Raw genomic sequence first — 19719 nt, 5'->3', positions numbered from 1 at the left:
ATTTGCATTTCTCTAATGATTAATGATGTTGAGCATTCTTTCATGTGTTTGTTGGCAATCTGTATATCTTCTTTGGAGAAATGTCTATTTAGGTCTTCTGCCCATTTTTGGATTGGGTTGTTTGTTATTGAGCTGTATGAGTTGCTTATAAATTTTGGAGATTAATCCTTTGTCAATTGCTTCATTTGCAACTATTTTCTCCCATTCTGAGGGTTGTCTTTTGGTCTTGTTTATGGTATCCTTTGCTGTGCAAAAGCTTTGAAGTTTCATTAGGTCCCATTTGTTTATTTTTGTTTTAATTTCCATTTCTCTAGGAGGTGGGTCAAAAAGGATCTTGCTGTGATTTATGTCATAGAGTGTTCTGCCTATGTTTTCCTCTAAGAGTTTGATAGTGTCTGGCCTTACATGTAGGTCTTTAACCCATTTTGAGTTTATTTTTGTGTATGGTGTTAAGGAGTGTTCTAATTTCATACTTTTACATGTACCTGTCCAGTTTTCCCAGCACCACTTATTGAAGAGGCTGTCTTTTCTCCACTGTATATTCTTACCTCCTTTATCAAAGATAAGGTGACCATATGTGCATGGGTTTATCTCTGGGCTTTCTATCCTGTTCCATTGATCTATGTTTCTGTTTTTGTGCCAGTACCATACTGTCTTGATGACTGTAGCTTTGTAGTATAGTCTGAAGTCAGGAAGCCTGATTCCTCCAGCTCCATTTTTCGTTCTCAGGATTGCTTTGGCTATTCGGTGTCTTTTGTGTTTCCATACAAATTGTGAAATTTTTTGTTCTAGTTCTGTAAAAAATGCCAGTGGTAGTTTGATAGGGATTGCATTGAATCTGTAGATTGCTTTGGGTAGTAGAGTCATTTTCACAATGTTGATTCTTCCAATCCAAGAACATGGTATATCTCTCCATCTATTTGTATCATCTTTAATTTCTTTCACCAGTGTCTTATAATTTTCTGCATACAGGTCTTTTGTCTCCTTAGGTAGGTTTATTCCTAGATATTTTATTCTTTTTGTTACAGTGGTAAATATAGTTATTCTTTTTTGTTGTTTCTTTTTGTATTCATAGAATACTTTACAAATGATTAAAGGTGAAGTATAATTTCCCATTTTAGAAAAACCTGAAATATAGCTGCTCTTCATTTAAAGTTTATAATATTTTAAGCCTATAAATAAATCCCAATTTCAAGTTTGAAGAATAAAGAATGTCAGCTTTTCAAATCAAAATGTTATTAACCTGTAAAAATATTTTACAGAATAAGTCAAAGCTATTTCAGTATTCCATTTTGTAAGCATATCATTCTGGAAATGTATAACGCCAAATTAAAATATTTCCTATTTACAGCATTTTCTTCAAATATTTTAGTTACATTGCAATTGCTAATTTTAGTCCCATCATTATTTGTGGTTAAAAATCCCAGTAACGTCGAAATTTCTCCCCATGTGGGGAATATGGCATGGATTTAGTTGAATCTGTGGTGCCATCAGTGATAAGATATACCATTATTTTATGTACCACAAGAAAGAAAAACACTGCCAATAAATTATGATACATGGTTTTCTTATCACATAGAATTTTTGTTTTATACCTAGTGAAAGAGTTCTTTTAGACTTATTTAGGCATGGATTTTTTAATCATATAATGCTCTTATGTATACATAAAAAGGAATTTTTTAGCAAAATTAATTGGTTAAGGTATAATCAATTTAGAATTAGACTCTAACTCTTTTTTTTTTTTTTTTTTTAGACTCTAACTCTTATGAATCACTTTGTAATATAGAGTTGTCGGTGTTCCTGTTTTTCCACATAGTATTGTCCTCTGTGCCATCAAAAGCCTGATGTTACAACAGTGGTTCTCAAAATATGATCTGGGGACCTCTCAGGCTCTCCAAGACTCTTTCCGAGAGCCCCCAAAGTTGAAACTATTTTCATAATAATACTAGAACTTTATTTACCTTTTGCACTTTCATTCTGTCACAAGTGTACAGTGGTGTTTTCTGGAGGCTACATGGTTTGTGATATCTCAAGAGACTGAATACAGAAGTAGATATGAGTATCTAGCTGCCTTCGATTAAGGCAGATACTAAAGATTGATTTACAAAAAATGTAAAATAATGCCGTTCTCAGTTTTGTTTTTTAGTGTAGTTATTTTTATTAGAATATGTTAACATCTAATGGGTTTATTATAACTATTTTAAAGGAATGAATAAGTAAATATTAAAAAAATTTTTTCCATTTAATTTCCAAAATGGCAAATATCTATAGATGTAGCCCACACAAGCTAAAGCTTTTGGGGATCCTCAATTTTTAAACATATAAAAGGATTCTGAGACCAGAAAGGTTGAGAACCTCTGAATTACAGCATTTCTTCACAGTTGTCTCTTGGATTTTCTTCTCAGTAATACTCACTGATAATGACACTTTCTTTTATTTATTTATTTTTAAAATTATTTTTGGCTGTGTTGGCTTTTTGTTGCTGCATGCGGGCTTTCTCTAGTTGCGGTGAGCGGGGGCTACCCTTCATTGTGGTGTGTGGGCTTCTCATTGCGGTGGCTTCTCGTTGTAGAGCATGGGCTCTAGGCACATGGGCTTCAGTAGTTGTGGCACGTGGGCTCAATAGTTGTGGCTTGCAGGCTCAGTAGTTGTGGTGCATGGCTTAGTTGCCCCGTGGCATGTGGGATCTTCCTGGACCAGGGCTTGAACCCATGTCCCCTGCATTGACAGGCAGATTCTTAAGCATTGAGCCACCAGGGAAGTCCCAATAGCACTTTCTTAACCTTTATGGTAGGTCCTAACAAAAGATTTTCAGACAATAACCTGGAGTTCCGTTGCATTCTCAAATAGTACTCAAGGGGTTGTTAAATGAAACATCAAGCAATTATAGTCTTGCCACCAGAATTATCAAGCACATGCATATGTAGGTACTGATGACTATGTCTTAACTACCACCTATATGACAGAGATATAAAATGTCATCAATTTTGTTTTCAGAGGTATTAAAATGTGCATCTTAGAATCAAAGAAATATAATGGCTAACAAAGAAAGCCCCTGTTCTAATCAGAAATCTCAAATCAAATGTTCCAAGTACCTAAACTTTCAGAGTATCATAGTGTCCCTACAGAGTAGATAATCATTAAAAATAGTGACTGACATTTGCAGAATTTGGTGAGCCTAAATTTGAATATCAATACAGATTTTCTTGGAAACCAGATTTTTAAGGTAAAAGTGTTTAGTTAAATCTGGAAATTGATTAGTGTTTAAAAATTTTAAATGCTCTGAACTAAGACTTAGTAAACATGGATTCTCATTTTGGCTCTCATCTTGCCTCCAGTAATTAATTACCAGTGTGACATGTTAACTAGCCATTTAAATTCTTTAAATCTTATTTTCTAAGTATGTTAAATGAAATAATCTCTGAGAGCCCTTTAAGCTCTAAAACTCTGGTGTGTTGTGATTCTGTTCAGGTGATTTAAGTGATGTACAGTAAATCCACAGGATGATAGAAGCAGCATCTATTTTCAACTCCATATATGTTTATTTGTTGGCAATTGGTTTACTGGTTAGAATTTTGCTTAGGGTAAATTTAAAAATTTTTGGCAAAAGTGTTCATTGCCTGGTACCGAAAATTGTAGTATAGGTGTTAATACTTGATAAGTTTTTTATTGTAGCTAAATTTTGGACAGTTAAAAATCTGTTTTTCTTTTGTATACTGTATTTTATTGATTCTAAGACATACATTTTTTACATTTTAACTTCTCTGAAATCAAGATGTTACTTATAATAATATGTTAGAGTTTAACTGACAGTGTTCTTTCTTAGAAACTCATAAAATAATAGTGAGTCTAATAATTAATAGCATTTGATTAGAGGAAATTTGATAATTTAATGTGACTGTATAGGCTTAACAAGTCATAATGTTGCCCATTTGAGTGGCTGATACATGTGATGACTATTATATATCTTACACATATTTCAGACTTTACAACCCATGAGGTGAGTGGTTGGCGCCTATTATATATATATGGGAGAACCAAGATCTACAGAGTTGCCTTAAGGTCATATAATAAATGTTAAAAGTTTGAATTCAAAACCAACCTTGTCTGACTTCAAAGTCTGTGCCCCTGAACTTTATGCTCACAATATCTCTTTGGTTTTGGCCATAACAGCACTAAAAATAATTATAGCCCAGATGTAAAATAATCAACAATTACATGAAGTCCCTTAACAATGTTTACCTCATTAGATTCTCCAGGAATTTCTCCTAAGGAGATAATCAGAACTGTATACAAGAATTTACATATAAAGATGTTCACAAAAGCATTGTTTATGATAGTAAAAAATTATAAACAGCCTAACTATCCAATAATATAAGACAAGTTAAAGTATGATATGTTCATATTAATAGAATGCTAGGTAGACAGTTTACAATCATGTTTTCAAAGAAATACTTAAGGATATGAGAAAATGCTCATAATATTTAAACTATTAAGTGGAAAAAAACATGATTCTACAATGATTATCCCTGGGTGCTGGGATTGCTAATTTTTAAAATATATTTCTTTTTTTAAAATTGAGTTGTAATTCATGTATTGTATTATTTTCAGGTGTACAGCATAATGATTCAATATTTGTATCTATTGCAAAATGTTCACCACAATAAGCCAAGTTAATATCAGTTACCATACATAGTTGCAAAATTTTTTATTTTCCTTGTGATAAGAACTTTGGAGATCTACTCTCTTAGCAACCTTCAAATATGCAATACAGTGTTATTAACTATATTTACCATGTTGTATGTTATATTCCCATGACATAATTACTTTGACCCCTTTACCCATTTAGCCCACCCCCAGCCTCCAGCAAACACCAATCTGTTCTCTGTATCTGTGAGCTTGGTTTCAGGGATTTTTTTTTTGGAGAGGGGGTTGTTTTTTAGATTTCACATATAAGTGAGATTATAAGTATTTATCTTTCTCTGACTCATTTCTTTTAGCATAATGCCCTCAGGATCCATCTATGTTGTCATAAGTGGCAAGATTTAATCCTTTTTTGTAGGTAGATAATATTACATTGCATGTGGCTATCCAGTTTGCCCAACACCATTTCCCCATTGTATATTTTTTTACTCCTTTGTTGTAAATTAATTGGCCATATATGTATGGGTTTGTTTCTGGGATCTCTGTTCTGTTCCATTGATCTATGTGTCTGTTTTTATGCCAGTATCATACTGGCATATATATTATAGCTTTGTAATAGTGACATAGTTTGAAATCAAGGAGGGTGATGCTTTTATTTTTCTTCTTTTTACTTTTATATATTTTCTAAAATTTCTATGATGAATATGAATTGCATTTTAATCAGAAAAAATTTTGTGTTTATGTGCTCTTAAGACCAAAGCAGTTTTTCACTGTCTGTGTAGCTGATTGGAATCCCTAAAGGACTGTATAATCACAGAATTTAGAGCTAGTGGGAACTTTAAGATGATCTACTCTAAGTATTTGAAAAGTTTACAGTGAGTGGGATTTTTTTTTAACATCTTTATTAGAGTATAATTGCTTTACAATGGTGTGTTAGTTTCTGCTTTATAACAAAGTGAATCAGCTATACATATACATATATACCCATATCTCCTCCTTCTTGCGTCTCCCTCCCACCCTCCCTACCCCACCCCTCTAGGTGGTCACAAAGCACCGAGCTGATCTCCCTGTGCTATGTGGCTGCTCCCCAGTGAGTGGGATTTTAAAGATGATCTCCCTTCATTTAAAAGATGAGGAAATTGAGAGATTTTTAAAAATATATTAATAGTTAAGATTTATCTGGTGCTCACTACATTACTCTCTTTCACTTAATCTTTACAATATCTTTATGAGAGTTGATCTATTTTTATCCCCATATTATAAATAAGGAAACTGAGGCTTAAAGAGATTGAGTAGCTTGCTCACAAGTTACTCAAGTAATGGAAGTAGATCTGTCTGACTTCAGAGTTCTTAAATATCATGTAATGGTTTTAAGTGACCTGTTCAATGTTGTATTGCTTATTATTAGTGGAAGAAGGATTAACAGTCTTGACTGCCAATCCTGCATTCATTTAATTAATTTTGTCTGTTTTTTGAGAATACGTTGATTTGTAACCAGTTCAAATGCAGTTATGAACTCTGTTCTTTTATGTCCTATCAGTATGAGCTAAAAATCTTTCATTATCACTTATACATTTCAATTGTATCTATTAAGTTAAGAATTTTTGTTTAATCCTCTTAAAACCTTGGGTGATGAAAATGTTCTGGAATTAGATAGTGTTGATGGTTCACAAACTTGTGAATATACTAAAAACAAAAATCACTGAATTGTACACTTCAAGAAAAATCTTTGCTTAAAATTACAGAAAAAAGTTTAAAATTTGCTGTATCAAAATATAACGGTCACAGACCCAAAAATGATGTACTAAATTTTTTTAAGTTTCACATTATTACCAAATAAACAGGTTGCTGTTTATTACTTCTTCCTTGACCATGAATGATAATTATGACTGAACCAAAACTAGGCAAAGAAAGAGAATTAAAAGAAATTAAGTATCAAAGTCATAGTCATAGCCATCTAAAGTCAGAAGTTGGCTACTTTAGGGCTTCCCTGGTGGCGTAGTGGTTGAGAGTCCGCCTGCCGATGCAGGGGACGCGGGCTCATGCCCCGGTCCGGGAAGATCCCACATGCCGCGGAGTGGCTTGGGCCCGTGAGCTATGGCCGCTGAGCCTGCGCGTCCGGAGCCTGTGCTCCGCAACGGGAGAGGCCACAACAGTGAGAGGCCCGCGTACCGCAAAAAAAAAAATAAAATAAAATAAAGTTGGCTGCTTTAGTAGAGAAAAGGAATTTGAACTATACACACTATGAATATTTGTGCTTTGGTTTAATGCCACCATTTAAGAGCTGATTTCCATTGATGTTCTACCTGTTTTTCTCCAAAAATATATTGTAAGATTACAAATTAATCCAAGAAAATACTATTCTAATTCTGATGTTTAATTGTTGTAAGGAAAGTGAGCCATAGAGAAAAACAGTATTATTTTTCTTTAAATAAAATATGATAGCTTTGAATTTTCTATAAACGTTAAATTGTCAAGAATTTAAAGAGTTGTTGCCACAGATAATTAGAATCTTTCAAAATGCAAATTTGGAAGACACCTTGTTAGCAATTCTATACAACTATAAAAATAAAACTGTGAACTTGAAAAAGTGTCTTTGCCAGATTATACTGTGATTAGCAAATTTGAAGAATGTATATAATATGTGTGTGGACCTTATACCTTATGAGACTATGTTCTAATGAAAATATAATTAAATTTAACCCAGTTTTAGCCAGTAAAGGTATTGTTCCTTTTAGTCAAGATATACATATTCATTCCACGGTTTCTAGTCAACATTAATATTTTCTATAGGTAATCTCATAAAACTACAATCTTATTCCTGACCGCTATTATTTTGACAGATTGTATAACTATTGATTAGTTTACAAAAATGGATTACATGGGTTTTTTGGTTTTTTGTTTGTTTTGGCTTCTAATTCTGTATCTTTGTTTTTAAGCATCGAATGTTATCCAGACAAGAAGAACTCAAAGAAAGAGCAAGAGTTCTGCTTGAGCAAGCAAGAAGAGATGCAGCTTTAAAGGCAGGGAATAAGCAGAATACCAACGCAGCCACACCACTCTGCAACAGGCAGCTAAGTGATGTGAGGAACATTGGTTAAAAAAACATACATTGTTTATTGTAATCCTGGGGGTGTAAATAAGAGTAACTTATTTATATTTTTGATAAATTATTTTTCCACAGACTGTGTATACTGTGGGTACTTGATACTTTCATTGAACTGATAAATCCATACTTGGAGGAGCAGGTTGTAATTATTCCTACACAGCAGTATTAACTGTTAGAAAAAGTAAGATCCTGGAATATAATTTCCACATATACATGAATAATCTGGTTTTTGTTAATTTACACTTTGTAATTTAGTGGTACTTTGTTTAGGATTGTATTTTGTCAATGGAAGTTAATTTTGTTGGAAACATTAGAATATAATAATGATGCCTACAATTTATTGAAATATTAGATTGGCCAAAAAGTTCATTCGGGTTTTTCCATAAGATGTTATCAAAAACCCAAATGAACTTTTTGGCCAGCACAGTACTGAGCATATATTCCAGGCAGTATAATGGATGTTTTACATAATTTTTATTTTACCTAACCTCATGAAGTAGATATGCAAATTCCATTTTAGATAAGAAAACTGAAGCTGATAGGTAAGATAGTATGTACAAGGTTGTGGTCGATAAATGATTAATTCAGGATTTGAACCGAAGACTTATCAGACTCCAGAGTCAATCCTCTTTCCTATCATATACTGCCATCCCTATGTTAAGCCATATTTTTATACATATTTTTGTGTAGTGCCTTACAGATAATAATGAGCCTATAGTAATAGAAGCCTTTAGATTTAGGGGGACATGAACCTCTTCATGAATCTGAAAATTATGACAACTCTGCCCTGCCCCCAATTTTACATATACATAAAACTGCATGTTCTTTTTTTTTTTTTAATTAAGATTTTATTTTTTTAGAGCAGTTTTAAGTTCACAGGAGAATTGAGGGGAAGGTACAGAGATTTCTCATATACCCTCTCAACCCACACATGCATAGCCTCCCTCCTTAATAACATGCCTGCCAGGGTGGTACATTTGTTATAACTGTGAACCTACATTGACACATCATTATTACCCAAAGTCTGTAGTTTACATTATGATTCACTCTTGGTGTACATTCTGTGAGTTTAGACAAATGTATAATGACACATATCCATCTTTATAATATCATACAGAGTATTTTCACTGCCCTAGGAATTCTTTGTGTTTCACCCATTCATCTCTCCCTTCATACCCAACCTCTGAGAACCTGATAATTTTATTGTCTTCATAACTTTGCCTTTTCCAGAGTGGCATATATTTGGAACCGTAGTATGTTGCCTTTTCTGATATGGCTTCTTTTCACTTAGTAATATTCATTTAAGGTTCCTGCATGTCTTTGATAGCTCATTTCTCTTTTTTTTTTTTTTTTTTTTTTTTTTTTTTTGCGGTACGTGGGCCTCTCACTGCTGTGGCTTCTCCTATTGCGGAGCACAGGCTCAGCGGCCATGGCTCACAGGCCCAGCCGCTCCGTGGCATGTGGGATCTTCCCGGACCGGGGCACGAACTCGTGTCCCCTGCATCGGCAGGTGGACTCTCAACCACTGCACCACCAGGGAAGCCCAGCTCATTTCTTTTTAATGCTGAATAATATTCCATTGTCTGGAGGTATCACAGTTTATCCATTCACCTACTGAAATGCATCTTGGTTGCTTCCAAGTTTTGGCAATCATGAATAAAGCTGCTATAGTCATCTACATGAAGGTTTTTATGTGAACTTAAGTTTTCAGCTCCTTTGGGCAAATACCAAGGATGTTTGCTGGACCTTACGGTAAGAGTATGTTTACTTTTGTAAGAAATCACCAAACTGTCTTCCAAAGTAGCTGTACCATTTTCATTCCCACCAGCAATGAATGAGAATTCTTGTGTTTTACATTCTTGCCAGCATTGGGTGTTGTCAGTGTTCTGGATTTTAGCCATTCTAATAGGTGTATAGTGGTGTCTCATTGTTTTAATTTGCATTTTGCTGATAATATATGATGCGGAGCATCTTTTTATATACTTATATGCCATCTGTAAATCTTCTTTGGAGAGGTGTCTCTTAAGATCATTGGCCCATTTTTTAATCGGGTTGTTTTCTTACTGTTGAGTTTAAAGAGTTCTTTGTTTCTTTTGGATACCAGTCTTTTATCAGATGTATCTTTGCAAATATTTTCTCCCTGACTGTGGCTTGTCTTCTTATTCTCTCTACATTGTCTTTCACAGAGCAGAAGGGTTTTTTTTTTTGCAGTTTTTTTAAAATTAATTAATTTATGTTTTAAAATTTTTGGCTGCATTGGGTCTTCGTTGCCTTGCACAGGCATTCTCTAGTTGCGGCAAGCAGAGGCTACTCTTTGTTGCAGTGCATGGGCTTCTCATTACGGTGGCTTCTCTTGTTGTGGAGCACGGGCTCTAGGTGCGTGGGCTCAGTATTTGTGACTCGTGGGCTCTAGAGCGCAGGCTCAGTAGTTGTGGCGCACGGGCTTAGTTGCTCTGCAGCATGTGGGATCTTCCCGGACCAGGGCTCAAACCCGTCCCTGCATTGGCAGGCGGATTCTTAACCATTACTCCACCAGGGAAGCACAGAGCAGAAGTTTTAAATTTAATGAAATCCAGTTTAACCATTAGTTCTTTCATGGGTCATGCCTTTGGTGTTATATCTAAAAAGGCATCACCATACTCAAGGTCATTTAGGTTTTCTCCTATGTTATCTTCTAGGAGTTTTACAGTATTGTGTTTTACATTTAGGTCTGGTGATCCATTTTGAGTTAAATTTTGTGAAAGGTGTAAGGTCTGTGTCTAGATTTATTTTTTTGCATGTGCATGTCCAGTTGTTCCAGCACCATTTGTTGAAAAGATGATCTTTGCTCCATTGTGTTACTTTTGTCTTATGTCACAGACATTCATTTTGGGGGTGCAAATGTAAGTAGGATTATGTTTTTAATTTCAAATTCCACTTGTTCATTTCTGGTATATAGGAAAGCAATTGACTTTTGCATATTAACCTTGTATCTTACAACCTTGCTATAATTGCTTATTAGTTCCAGGAGAGGTTTGGCTTCTATTTTTTTTCTTCACTTCTTTCAGATTTCCTACATAAGATAATCATGTCATCTATGAACAAAGGCAGTTTTATTTCTTCCTTCCCATGCATACTTTTCTTAATGCCTTTCAGAGGATAACCTCTGAACTTGACCACTGTTTTTCAGACTTTGTCTTTTTTTTTCTTTCTTTTTTTTTTTTTTTTTTTTTGTGCTAGGCGGGCCTCTTGTGGCCTCTCCCATTGCGGAGCACAGGCTCCGGACGCACAGGCTCAGCAGCCATGGCTCACGGGCCCAGCTGCTCCGCGGCATGTGGGATCTTCCCGGACCTGGGCATGAACCCGTGTCCCCTGCATCGGCAGGCAGATTCTCAACCACTGCACCACCAGGGAAGCCCTTTCTTTCTTTATTATTATTTTTTTTTCTTTAAATGAAGTATAGTTGATTTACAATATTATATTAATTTCAGGTGTACAATGTAGTAATCAAATATTTTATAGACTATGCTCCATTTAAAATTATTGTGAAATATTGGCTGTATTTCCTGTGCTGTACAATATACAGACTGTAAGTCTTTACACAGTAATGTGATATAAAATCAGTGTAGTGGGCCACAATAATTTTATTTTCAATGAAAAGGAATAGAATATTTAAATGAAATAGAAAATATCAGAATTTATCACACATCATAATACTTTTGTGTGAGACTTGTTTTAGTTACGTGAGTATGTGTGCTTACTGGATCTTGATATAAGATGTATTTTTAATTGTGGGTCATGATAAAAATCTTTGAGAAATGCTCATTTAGATGGCCATTCTTTCTGAGGAAGAAATTATGTAGTCTTTATACCAACTCTTTTGGTGCCTAACCATCTATTATATCATCAATTTGGTGGTTCAGTCAGACATTTATTGAGTGTCAGAAATTAGTACTTTTGTAGAGATAGAAAAGACTAAGCTTTGGGGACTTCCCTAGTGGTCCAGTGGTTAGGACTCCACTCTTCCACTTAAGGGGGTGCAGGTTCGAACACTGGTGAGGGAACTAAGATTCCCCCCCACAAAAAAAAAAGACAAAGCCTCTTCTCTCATGGAATTTACATTTTGGTGGGAAGAGACTGGTAATAATGAATAAATAAGTTAACTACAGAGTGTTGAAACTACATGATATAGTAGAGGATAATTTGAGTAGGTAGGAGTGACTTGAGGAGGGGACATTTGAACTAAGACTTGATGGGAGAGAAGGATCCAGTTAAGTAAACAGACACAGAAAGAATATTCTCTTTAAAAAGAAAGTTATTTTGTTGATATTATATTTTACATGTGATAAACTTTGTTTCATAATTCTTTCAGGCTCTTAAAATTATGGAAAATTTATAGCTCTATATTTTTCAAGTGTGTTGATTTTAAATTTAGAGCACCTGAGATTTAAATGATCTGTCTGCCAAGTAGATCTTAAAAAGCCATTATTTTACCTATGTGTAAATTTTACATATATTAATAATTGTCATCTAATGTTTATTGAGCACTTACCATGTATCAAGCAGGATTCAAAGTGCTTTCTTGTGGATTTTCTTGTTTAATCTCCACAACAATTATATGAGTTAAGTATAATCTCTGTTTTATAGTTGAGAAAACTGACATACAAATTAATGAGTTGCCCATGGTCACACAGCCTATAAGTAACAGAGCCAAGAATTGAACCTAGACAATTTGACTTCAGAGAGTATGTTTTTAAAGCATGTTTTAATTCCTTCTTGTTTATTTTTCTGAAATCCTTATAAAGTAGGAATAGATATTATTATTGTATCCATTGTAGAGGTTAAGAAAACGAGTTAGGAAAGGGTGTTTAAATTTACCTAGGGTTGCAAACAGTGGCAAACTAGGCTTAGAATTCAAGTATCCTGACTTTTAAAGCTGTTTGTTTTTTTACTCAATTTATTCATTTATTACTTTAAACTTTCAACAAATATTTTATTGGTCATCTCTTCTGTTTAAGGCATCAGTAATTTTGCTTGCACTTCTAATTTCCCAAATAAAACTTAAACTTTTAGCTAAATTACATTAGTGTGAATTCAATACCATAAGTTAACTACTAAAACATCGCGTATTCTATGTCTGTGACATCTTACTGTATCTGTAAAATATATAACTTGGATTTTAAGAAACATGATGTTAGTGATGTTTCATCGAGTTGGATAATACTGCTGGTAGCATGTTACTTGCCACATCTTTCTGGAAAGCAAGTAAACTTCATCAAGAAATGCTCATTCCATTTTATCCAATAATTCCACTCACTAACAAAGATCAATATGCAGGTTTTCATCACATAGTTATTTATAATAGCAAAAATTACGGAATGGCAATCACTCAAACTAAGGGAATGATCAAATAAATTACAACAAATATATATACTTGTTATGTAGCTATTGAAAATTATTCAATAATGTTTTGAAAGAATATTGAAAGGACATAGGGAAATGTTCACAATGCCATTTTGTACAAAAAGAAAGATATAAAATAGCATGTGGCATACGAACTCCATTTTGAAAGACTGTGTTTTTATATATGCATTGAAAAGTTCAGGAAGGAAAATAATCAAAATACTAATAATATTTATCCCTAAGGGTAGTATAATAAATGGCTTACAGAGCTTTTTCCCTTTATTCTCTCTGTTTTAAAAATATATGGTGTTTAGATAAATATTTTAAACTAGGGAAATTTTTGGTATCCAAAAAGGATGTTTTTAATAGATTGTTTTCTTAGCATACCCAAACGTACTTGACCATAAAGCTGTTTCATTTAAACTAATGTTGTGTTTCAGTATCTCTAAGGGTGTGTGTGTGTGTGTGTGTGTGTGTGTGTGTGTGTGTGTGTGTTTTAAGAAGAAATGTAGAAAGAACTGTTCACTTTTACAGTTGATGATATTTGTTTGTGCTTAGGTGTGGAACAAATGGCGAATTCAGTACTATCAATTCGGTTCACACTGAGAAGACATTTGCTTACTTTATTGCATTTGTTTCCCACTTACCCAAAGTTGTACCCTACTGCTTATGAAACTATGCTTCAAACAGGCCCAAAGATATTTTCCCTACCCTTCCTCTTTCAGGTTATCTTCTGCTACATTATAAAACACTGAAAACCTATTGGTATAAAATAACCATTTTATTATGCTTACAGATTCTATAAATTAGGCCTTAGGATAGGACACTGGGGGAATGTTTTATTTCTGTTGCATGTTTTCAGGGGCTGGTTTTCTGCTAGGAACTATGCTGTCAGTTGGAACACCTACATGTGGCCTCTCCATATGGTTTCTCTACTTGGGCTAGTTTGGGCTTCCTCACAGCATGGTGGCTGGGTCTAACAGCAAGTGTCCCAAGAGAGTAAAGTGAGCTCTCTTATGCATTCTTATGATCTAGCTTTAAAAGTCACTTTTGCCATACTGTTGACCTGAGGAGACACAAAGCTACACACAGGTTTAAGTAGCAGAGACATAGACCCCACCACATTGTAAGAAGAACATGTGGCATGGAAGATATTGTTGTAGCCTCTTCTCAATTATAGTTTACGCTCACTTTAAAAACTCTCTTGCACATTCTATACTGTTGCTCATTTTTCAGATAAGTCAAGCCGTATATAGATGTGTTGGGAAGAACATCAGTTCCACGACCTAAATAGTACATCCTGGGACTATTGCTCTAGTTGTGACATTTGTTACTCTGTGGGCCTTATAGCTAATATTGAAATGATTTAAGAAAGAAAATGTAAAATATCAGGTAACTCCCGTTTCACAAAACAAGTTAGACCTTGCCATTGCTTTTCAGATTTTCAGTTTAGTATGCAACTTTATAATCAGGTTGCTATCTTTTCCAATGATATGGTAGTTTTCTTTCTTTATCATTTCTGGTAGCTCTTGTACATACAGGTTTGAGTTATATAGTAGTACTGTCCATATTTTGGAAAAGTAGTATGGGCAACTTGGCTGACAAAATTAAAAGGGAAAATACCAAATTTCATCTCTGGAGCCACTGAATATGAGTTAAGTGATACTAAAAGTAGAAATTATTTAATCTCTCTAAATCTGTTTTTCCATTTGTGATATGGAGGCAAAGAAAATTTTTTTCTCCTGTGTGACATTCAAATTAATTGGTGTCCACGGTGGAGTGGGTGGGTAAGGGAACCATGACTAATGCCATCCCCACTTCAGTGTCAGCATCCCTTTCATTCTGGAGAGATCAAAAGACTTCTGGTAAATAAAAAGCAGGTTTAACTAAGAAAAAAAAAATCTGGCATCTAATTTAGTGAACTGCTGCTACTATTTTCACTTCCTTATGCTCTTTAATTTGAGCCTTAATTTACCATGCCCTTTTTTAAAAATTCATTGTAAATTATCTTGCCTTTATAATGTATGCTTTGGTACTAAGAGTGTAGTTGCTGGCAGGGAGAGATATATATATACCCGCAGGTACCCACGGCTTTTTGTGTTCTTAGTTTTAACTGAGAGTTCCCAAGAGTGAAAAAAAAAAAAAAAGAAAAAAAAAGTTGGTACCCAGGAGTGACCCCAAGTCTTGAATAAATGAGTCACTGACCTTAAATCTTCAAGAGTTTACCGAAGAGCTTAGTTACTTACTCTTAGGAGACTGCTGATATAGGACTTCTTCAGCAATTTCTATCTCTTATCCTTCTAAACTTCATTTCTATACAGCTAATCTAGGACCTTGTCATGAATACCAGAAAGAATGAGTAGAACTATTTTAATAATTGATGTTAGAGTTCTTAAATAGAAGTATAATTGCATGGGACAATGTCCGTGTACTCTATACAGGTTAACCCCTTTTGAGGTATCTAGTTTGTATCTAGTTCTGGGCTGAGAGAGAGAACTTACAGAGGATTCAGAGAAGTGTTAAAGGATTGAAAGCAAAGGTCTATTTTAAGGAAAGACAGGCTTATGAAATATAAAGAGAGAACTGGGAAATAGTTTAAGTAGTAATTTGAGTATATGAAGGCTCAGATTCTTTCTGGTAACTCCCACTTACCCAAGAGAATAAGTTCCAAACTACTCAAAATGGCCTTATATAAAGTTCTTGCAAATCCTGTCCCTTCCCTTTCTAGCCTCATTTCTCACCTCTCTCCCATTTTTCACTCTGCAGTCTAACTCAACTAAGTTGCTTAGAATGTGGCATACTCTTTCGTTCATGTATCAAGCATTTGCTGTTCTCCCTGAAATGCCTGTCTTACCTTGTTAGGAAAATAACTTCTTCTGTGAATACCTCTGTCATGGCTCCTAGCGGCAAAGTTAATTCTCCTTCCTGTATCTTTTTTTAATATATTGTACATATTACTATTGCCACATTTATCCCATATAATTATCTAATTATACATCTCTCTCTCCCTCAACTGTGAGCTATTCAAAGTACAAGAACCTTGTATCCCCAGCACCAAGTATTAAGAAAATGTTTGTTCAATGAATAAGTGAAGGGAGGGAATAGTGACAGTCTATTTTTCATATCTTCTGAGTGTCAACTAAGAAAAACATGAGCTTAAATATGAAAAATTGGGGTTGCTATAAGGAGTTTCTTGGTAAACAGGGAAAAAAACTGACTCTCTGAAGGTCTTTAGAGCAGAACTGATTATCATTGGTCAGAGAAAGTTAAAGGGTTCCCCTTTCTCAGATCAGTTACAGAGATGACATTTGCCACTTTGGGACTCGAGGTTCCCTGTATCATCCTTTTCTTCCTGTTCTTGAATCCTACATTTTGATACCTTCCTTTGTTATGGTGTGGACACACCAAATTCTTACACATACCTACTCTTCCAATACTCTGACACCTCTCATTAGAGTTCAGCTCCCAGCTCTGCCTTGAATCACATCACTCTAAGCAAACATTCCCTCATATAAATTAGTATAGCTTTAGGCTGGAAGGCTAGGAAACAATTTCTAAGACAATGAAGACAACTCTTGGTAATATTATCTTGTGGATCCTCATGTACAGACTCTACTTAAGTTATCTTCGGGAAATAATTGAGCTGTAATTTCGCTTAAAAGGGAAATTACAGGGCTTCCCTGGTGGCGCAGTGGTTGAGAGTCCGCCTGCGGATGCAGGAGACACGGGTTCGTGCCCTGGTCCGGGAAGATCCCACATGCCGCGGAGCAACTAAGCCCGTGAGCCATGGCCGCGGAGCCTGTGCGTCTGGAGCCTGTGCTCCGCAACGGGAGAGGCCACAACAGTGAGAGGCCAGCATACCGCAAAAAAAAAAAAAAAAAAAAAAAAAAGGGAAATTACAGGGACTTCCCCAGCGGTCCAGTGGTTAAGACTCTGCCTTCCAGTGCAGGGGGCGCAGGTTCAATCCTTGGCTGGGGAACTAAGATCCCACATGCCTGTGTAGTGTGGCCAAAAAAAAAAAAGGGAAATTACAAACACAGATACTGTAAACCTTATAATTTTTCTTAATTTTTGTCAAGACTACCATTGCGTGTCTTAATGAGAACTTGCTGCAAGTACATAATGAATTTAGATCTTTTTTAGGGAAAGTAGTTTACATTATTCATTTGTATCTCTGTGCCTTTAAACATTTGTTTAACCTTTTTCAGGTGTTTTCTGAAATTAGTTTTCTTTAGGAGACAGATTTCATTGCTCTGAGCTCTGTGATTTCTATTTCTTTGCTTCCGATTCCTTTTGAGATTTTCATGTTACATTTTACTACTACAAATTTTAGATGTGATATTTGTTTTGTTCATTATTTTCCACATATACTTAAAATAATTTTTTTCAAAGTACAACTCAGGGGTTTGACAGGTTCAGCAGTCTAGCCATTATATAGCCAAAGGAGCTTCCGTGACTGTATAATAATATATTTAAACTTAAACTCTGAGAAAAATGTAATAACTTTTTTCAAGAAAATATTTCCTTTTTTATTATTTTTCTTTATTACTCAATTCTCACACTTTTTCCCCAAGAAATGCATAAATAGAATTTAAGAAGCTAGTCTATTTCAGACTCTTTTGCTTATTACTTTATATTAGAATATAGTTGCTTTTTTAAAAAAATACATTTAATAAATCCACCATGACATTTAGTTATACTCATGTAATTATAATAGATAGCTGAAAGACATGTTTGCATTTGATATACTAAAGTTTAGGATCAGTACACTCTAAGAATAAGGGGTGACAATCCTGCTACCCACACTCCTTGGAATTGCTGTTAGGATATGAAGCACTTTGAACCTATCAGAAGAAAGATGCTATATAGGTTTAATTATACCTTTGTGTTTTTAAGAAAGAATGAAATCTATTTTATAAATAGAAAGTCTAAAAAGAGAATTGGGAATGATTCTTCAATCTAGTTAGTCTAATCACTTAACAGTGAATTTATAAATATGTTTTTCATTTTTTCAATCATGAATTATGTAACATAAGAATATGGTTTGCACATAGTTGTTAGATACCTGGAATATTTTTTAAAAGAAAAATCAGCCCCAAAATCACAACATTATTCTAATCCAGACTTGAAGTTTTTTGTCTGATATTTTAATCTGCAAACATAGTGAGTGACCCATTACAATTAATTGGCATAGGAGTCCACCCTCACTTAGCAGGATCAAACTGCAAGTTAGCAGCAAGTCCTGAAAGGTTTGTAATATCTGTCTTTAAAGGTCTGCAGTAATATTTGAATCCTCTAAAGAAAACTGTGTATATGGGAAAGGAATTTCAGTTTGGTCAGTCTTTAGTTAACTACAAAGATCAGTAATCAAAAAAAGATACAGTGACTTTTTTTTTTTTTTTTTTAACTGGTCATTAGCAGTGAATCCAAAGGACTTATTTGGTAAGAATGCAAGCTGCTCTTTTGTGAATTAAACCTTTAACAGGTATTTTGTTGATTTGAAGGGGTGGGACATCAACCTTGTACTTTTGATGTTAATTGGAAAATATTGATTTAAATGGGACTAGTCTGTTGTGCTGATAATTGTAGCAGATTTAGGTAAGATCACTAGATCTTTTCTAGACAATCAAAGAAGCAGTTACCATCCAATTGGTAAAAAACACTAAATATCATCATATCATCTATCTCTGAAAGAAACTTTTCCCATAGTTCTCATATATATATGTGTCCCAAGTATGTCTTATCATAAACATGTATGTAAGATTATGCTTATATGTTTATGAATATAGGCTGTGTTACATATAAATGGCTAGCCTCTAGGAATCAAGCTTTAAAATTAAGGTCAAGCTAAAATTTTTATTTTTCCTGATTACGTGTATTATTAGTTCTATTACTAGGAAGAAGTAGGTAACTTTGCACTTGTAATTTTAAAAGAACATCAGTTATTATTAAAAATATCTAAAACCTCTAATAGCATAGAGAGTAAGAATTTGTCTTATTTACAGATTTTTATTATCTGTATGAACTGGAATGTCTACACCCAGGGCACAAAGATGAAAATATATTCCTTATTTCTTACGCCAACACAATTGATAGAAGATTTAATGTACATAATCCGTTTCAGACCAGTAAGACACTTTAAATATATAGCTAATCTTTTTTATAGTTGCATTTTATAGGAGAAGAATGCCAATGTACTTCTGTATTCGACATAAATGCCTCTGTACATAGCAGTGGTTTTTATTCATTATGATTTAAATAATAGTTTATCTATTATGTCTAAATTTAAGTTGATTTGAAGTCTACTATCCTAACAATGGCTACTAGACTTCTTAGAAAACATATTGTTAACTTGCTCGCATATCTTCAAAGTCACACAAAACACTAGCATTGTTGGGGGAAAAAACTCAAGCATCTTTTCTGTTATGTGGCCACAATCCCCTAGTCTCAAAAGTCTTATTTATTTAAGATTGCCATGAATACATGAGTCTAGGGCTAGGTATTTTAGCATGAGGAACACTCCTTTTATGCTACTATTAATGGCCATAGACATTTTCCATATGGCTGTTCAGTGCAGTGTTGAA

General features: G+C 34.4%; 1 protein-coding gene across 13 annotated transcripts in view; it reads left to right on the top strand.

Annotated features, from left to right (window-relative positions):
• The window catches only part of EHBP1 (EH domain binding protein 1), a 346379-nt gene that overhangs the window by 249724 nt on the left and 76936 nt on the right, over window positions 1-19719 (top strand). For all 13 annotated transcript variants that reach the window (XM_067007538.1, XM_067007534.1, XM_067007532.1 and 10 more), the window contains one exon: window positions 7584-7727. In XM_067007538.1, coding sequence (XP_066863639.1) covers window positions 7584-7727 — 144 coding nt within the window. The remainder of the gene's footprint in view (window positions 1-7583; window positions 7728-19719) is intronic.

Source organism: Kogia breviceps, chromosome 11 (genome assembly GCF_026419965.1).
Source record: "Kogia breviceps isolate mKogBre1 chromosome 11, mKogBre1 haplotype 1, whole genome shotgun sequence".
Classification (NCBI taxonomy): domain Eukaryota; kingdom Metazoa; phylum Chordata; class Mammalia; order Artiodactyla; family Physeteridae; genus Kogia; species Kogia breviceps.
This window is presented reverse-complemented; position numbering and strand designations above follow the sequence as displayed.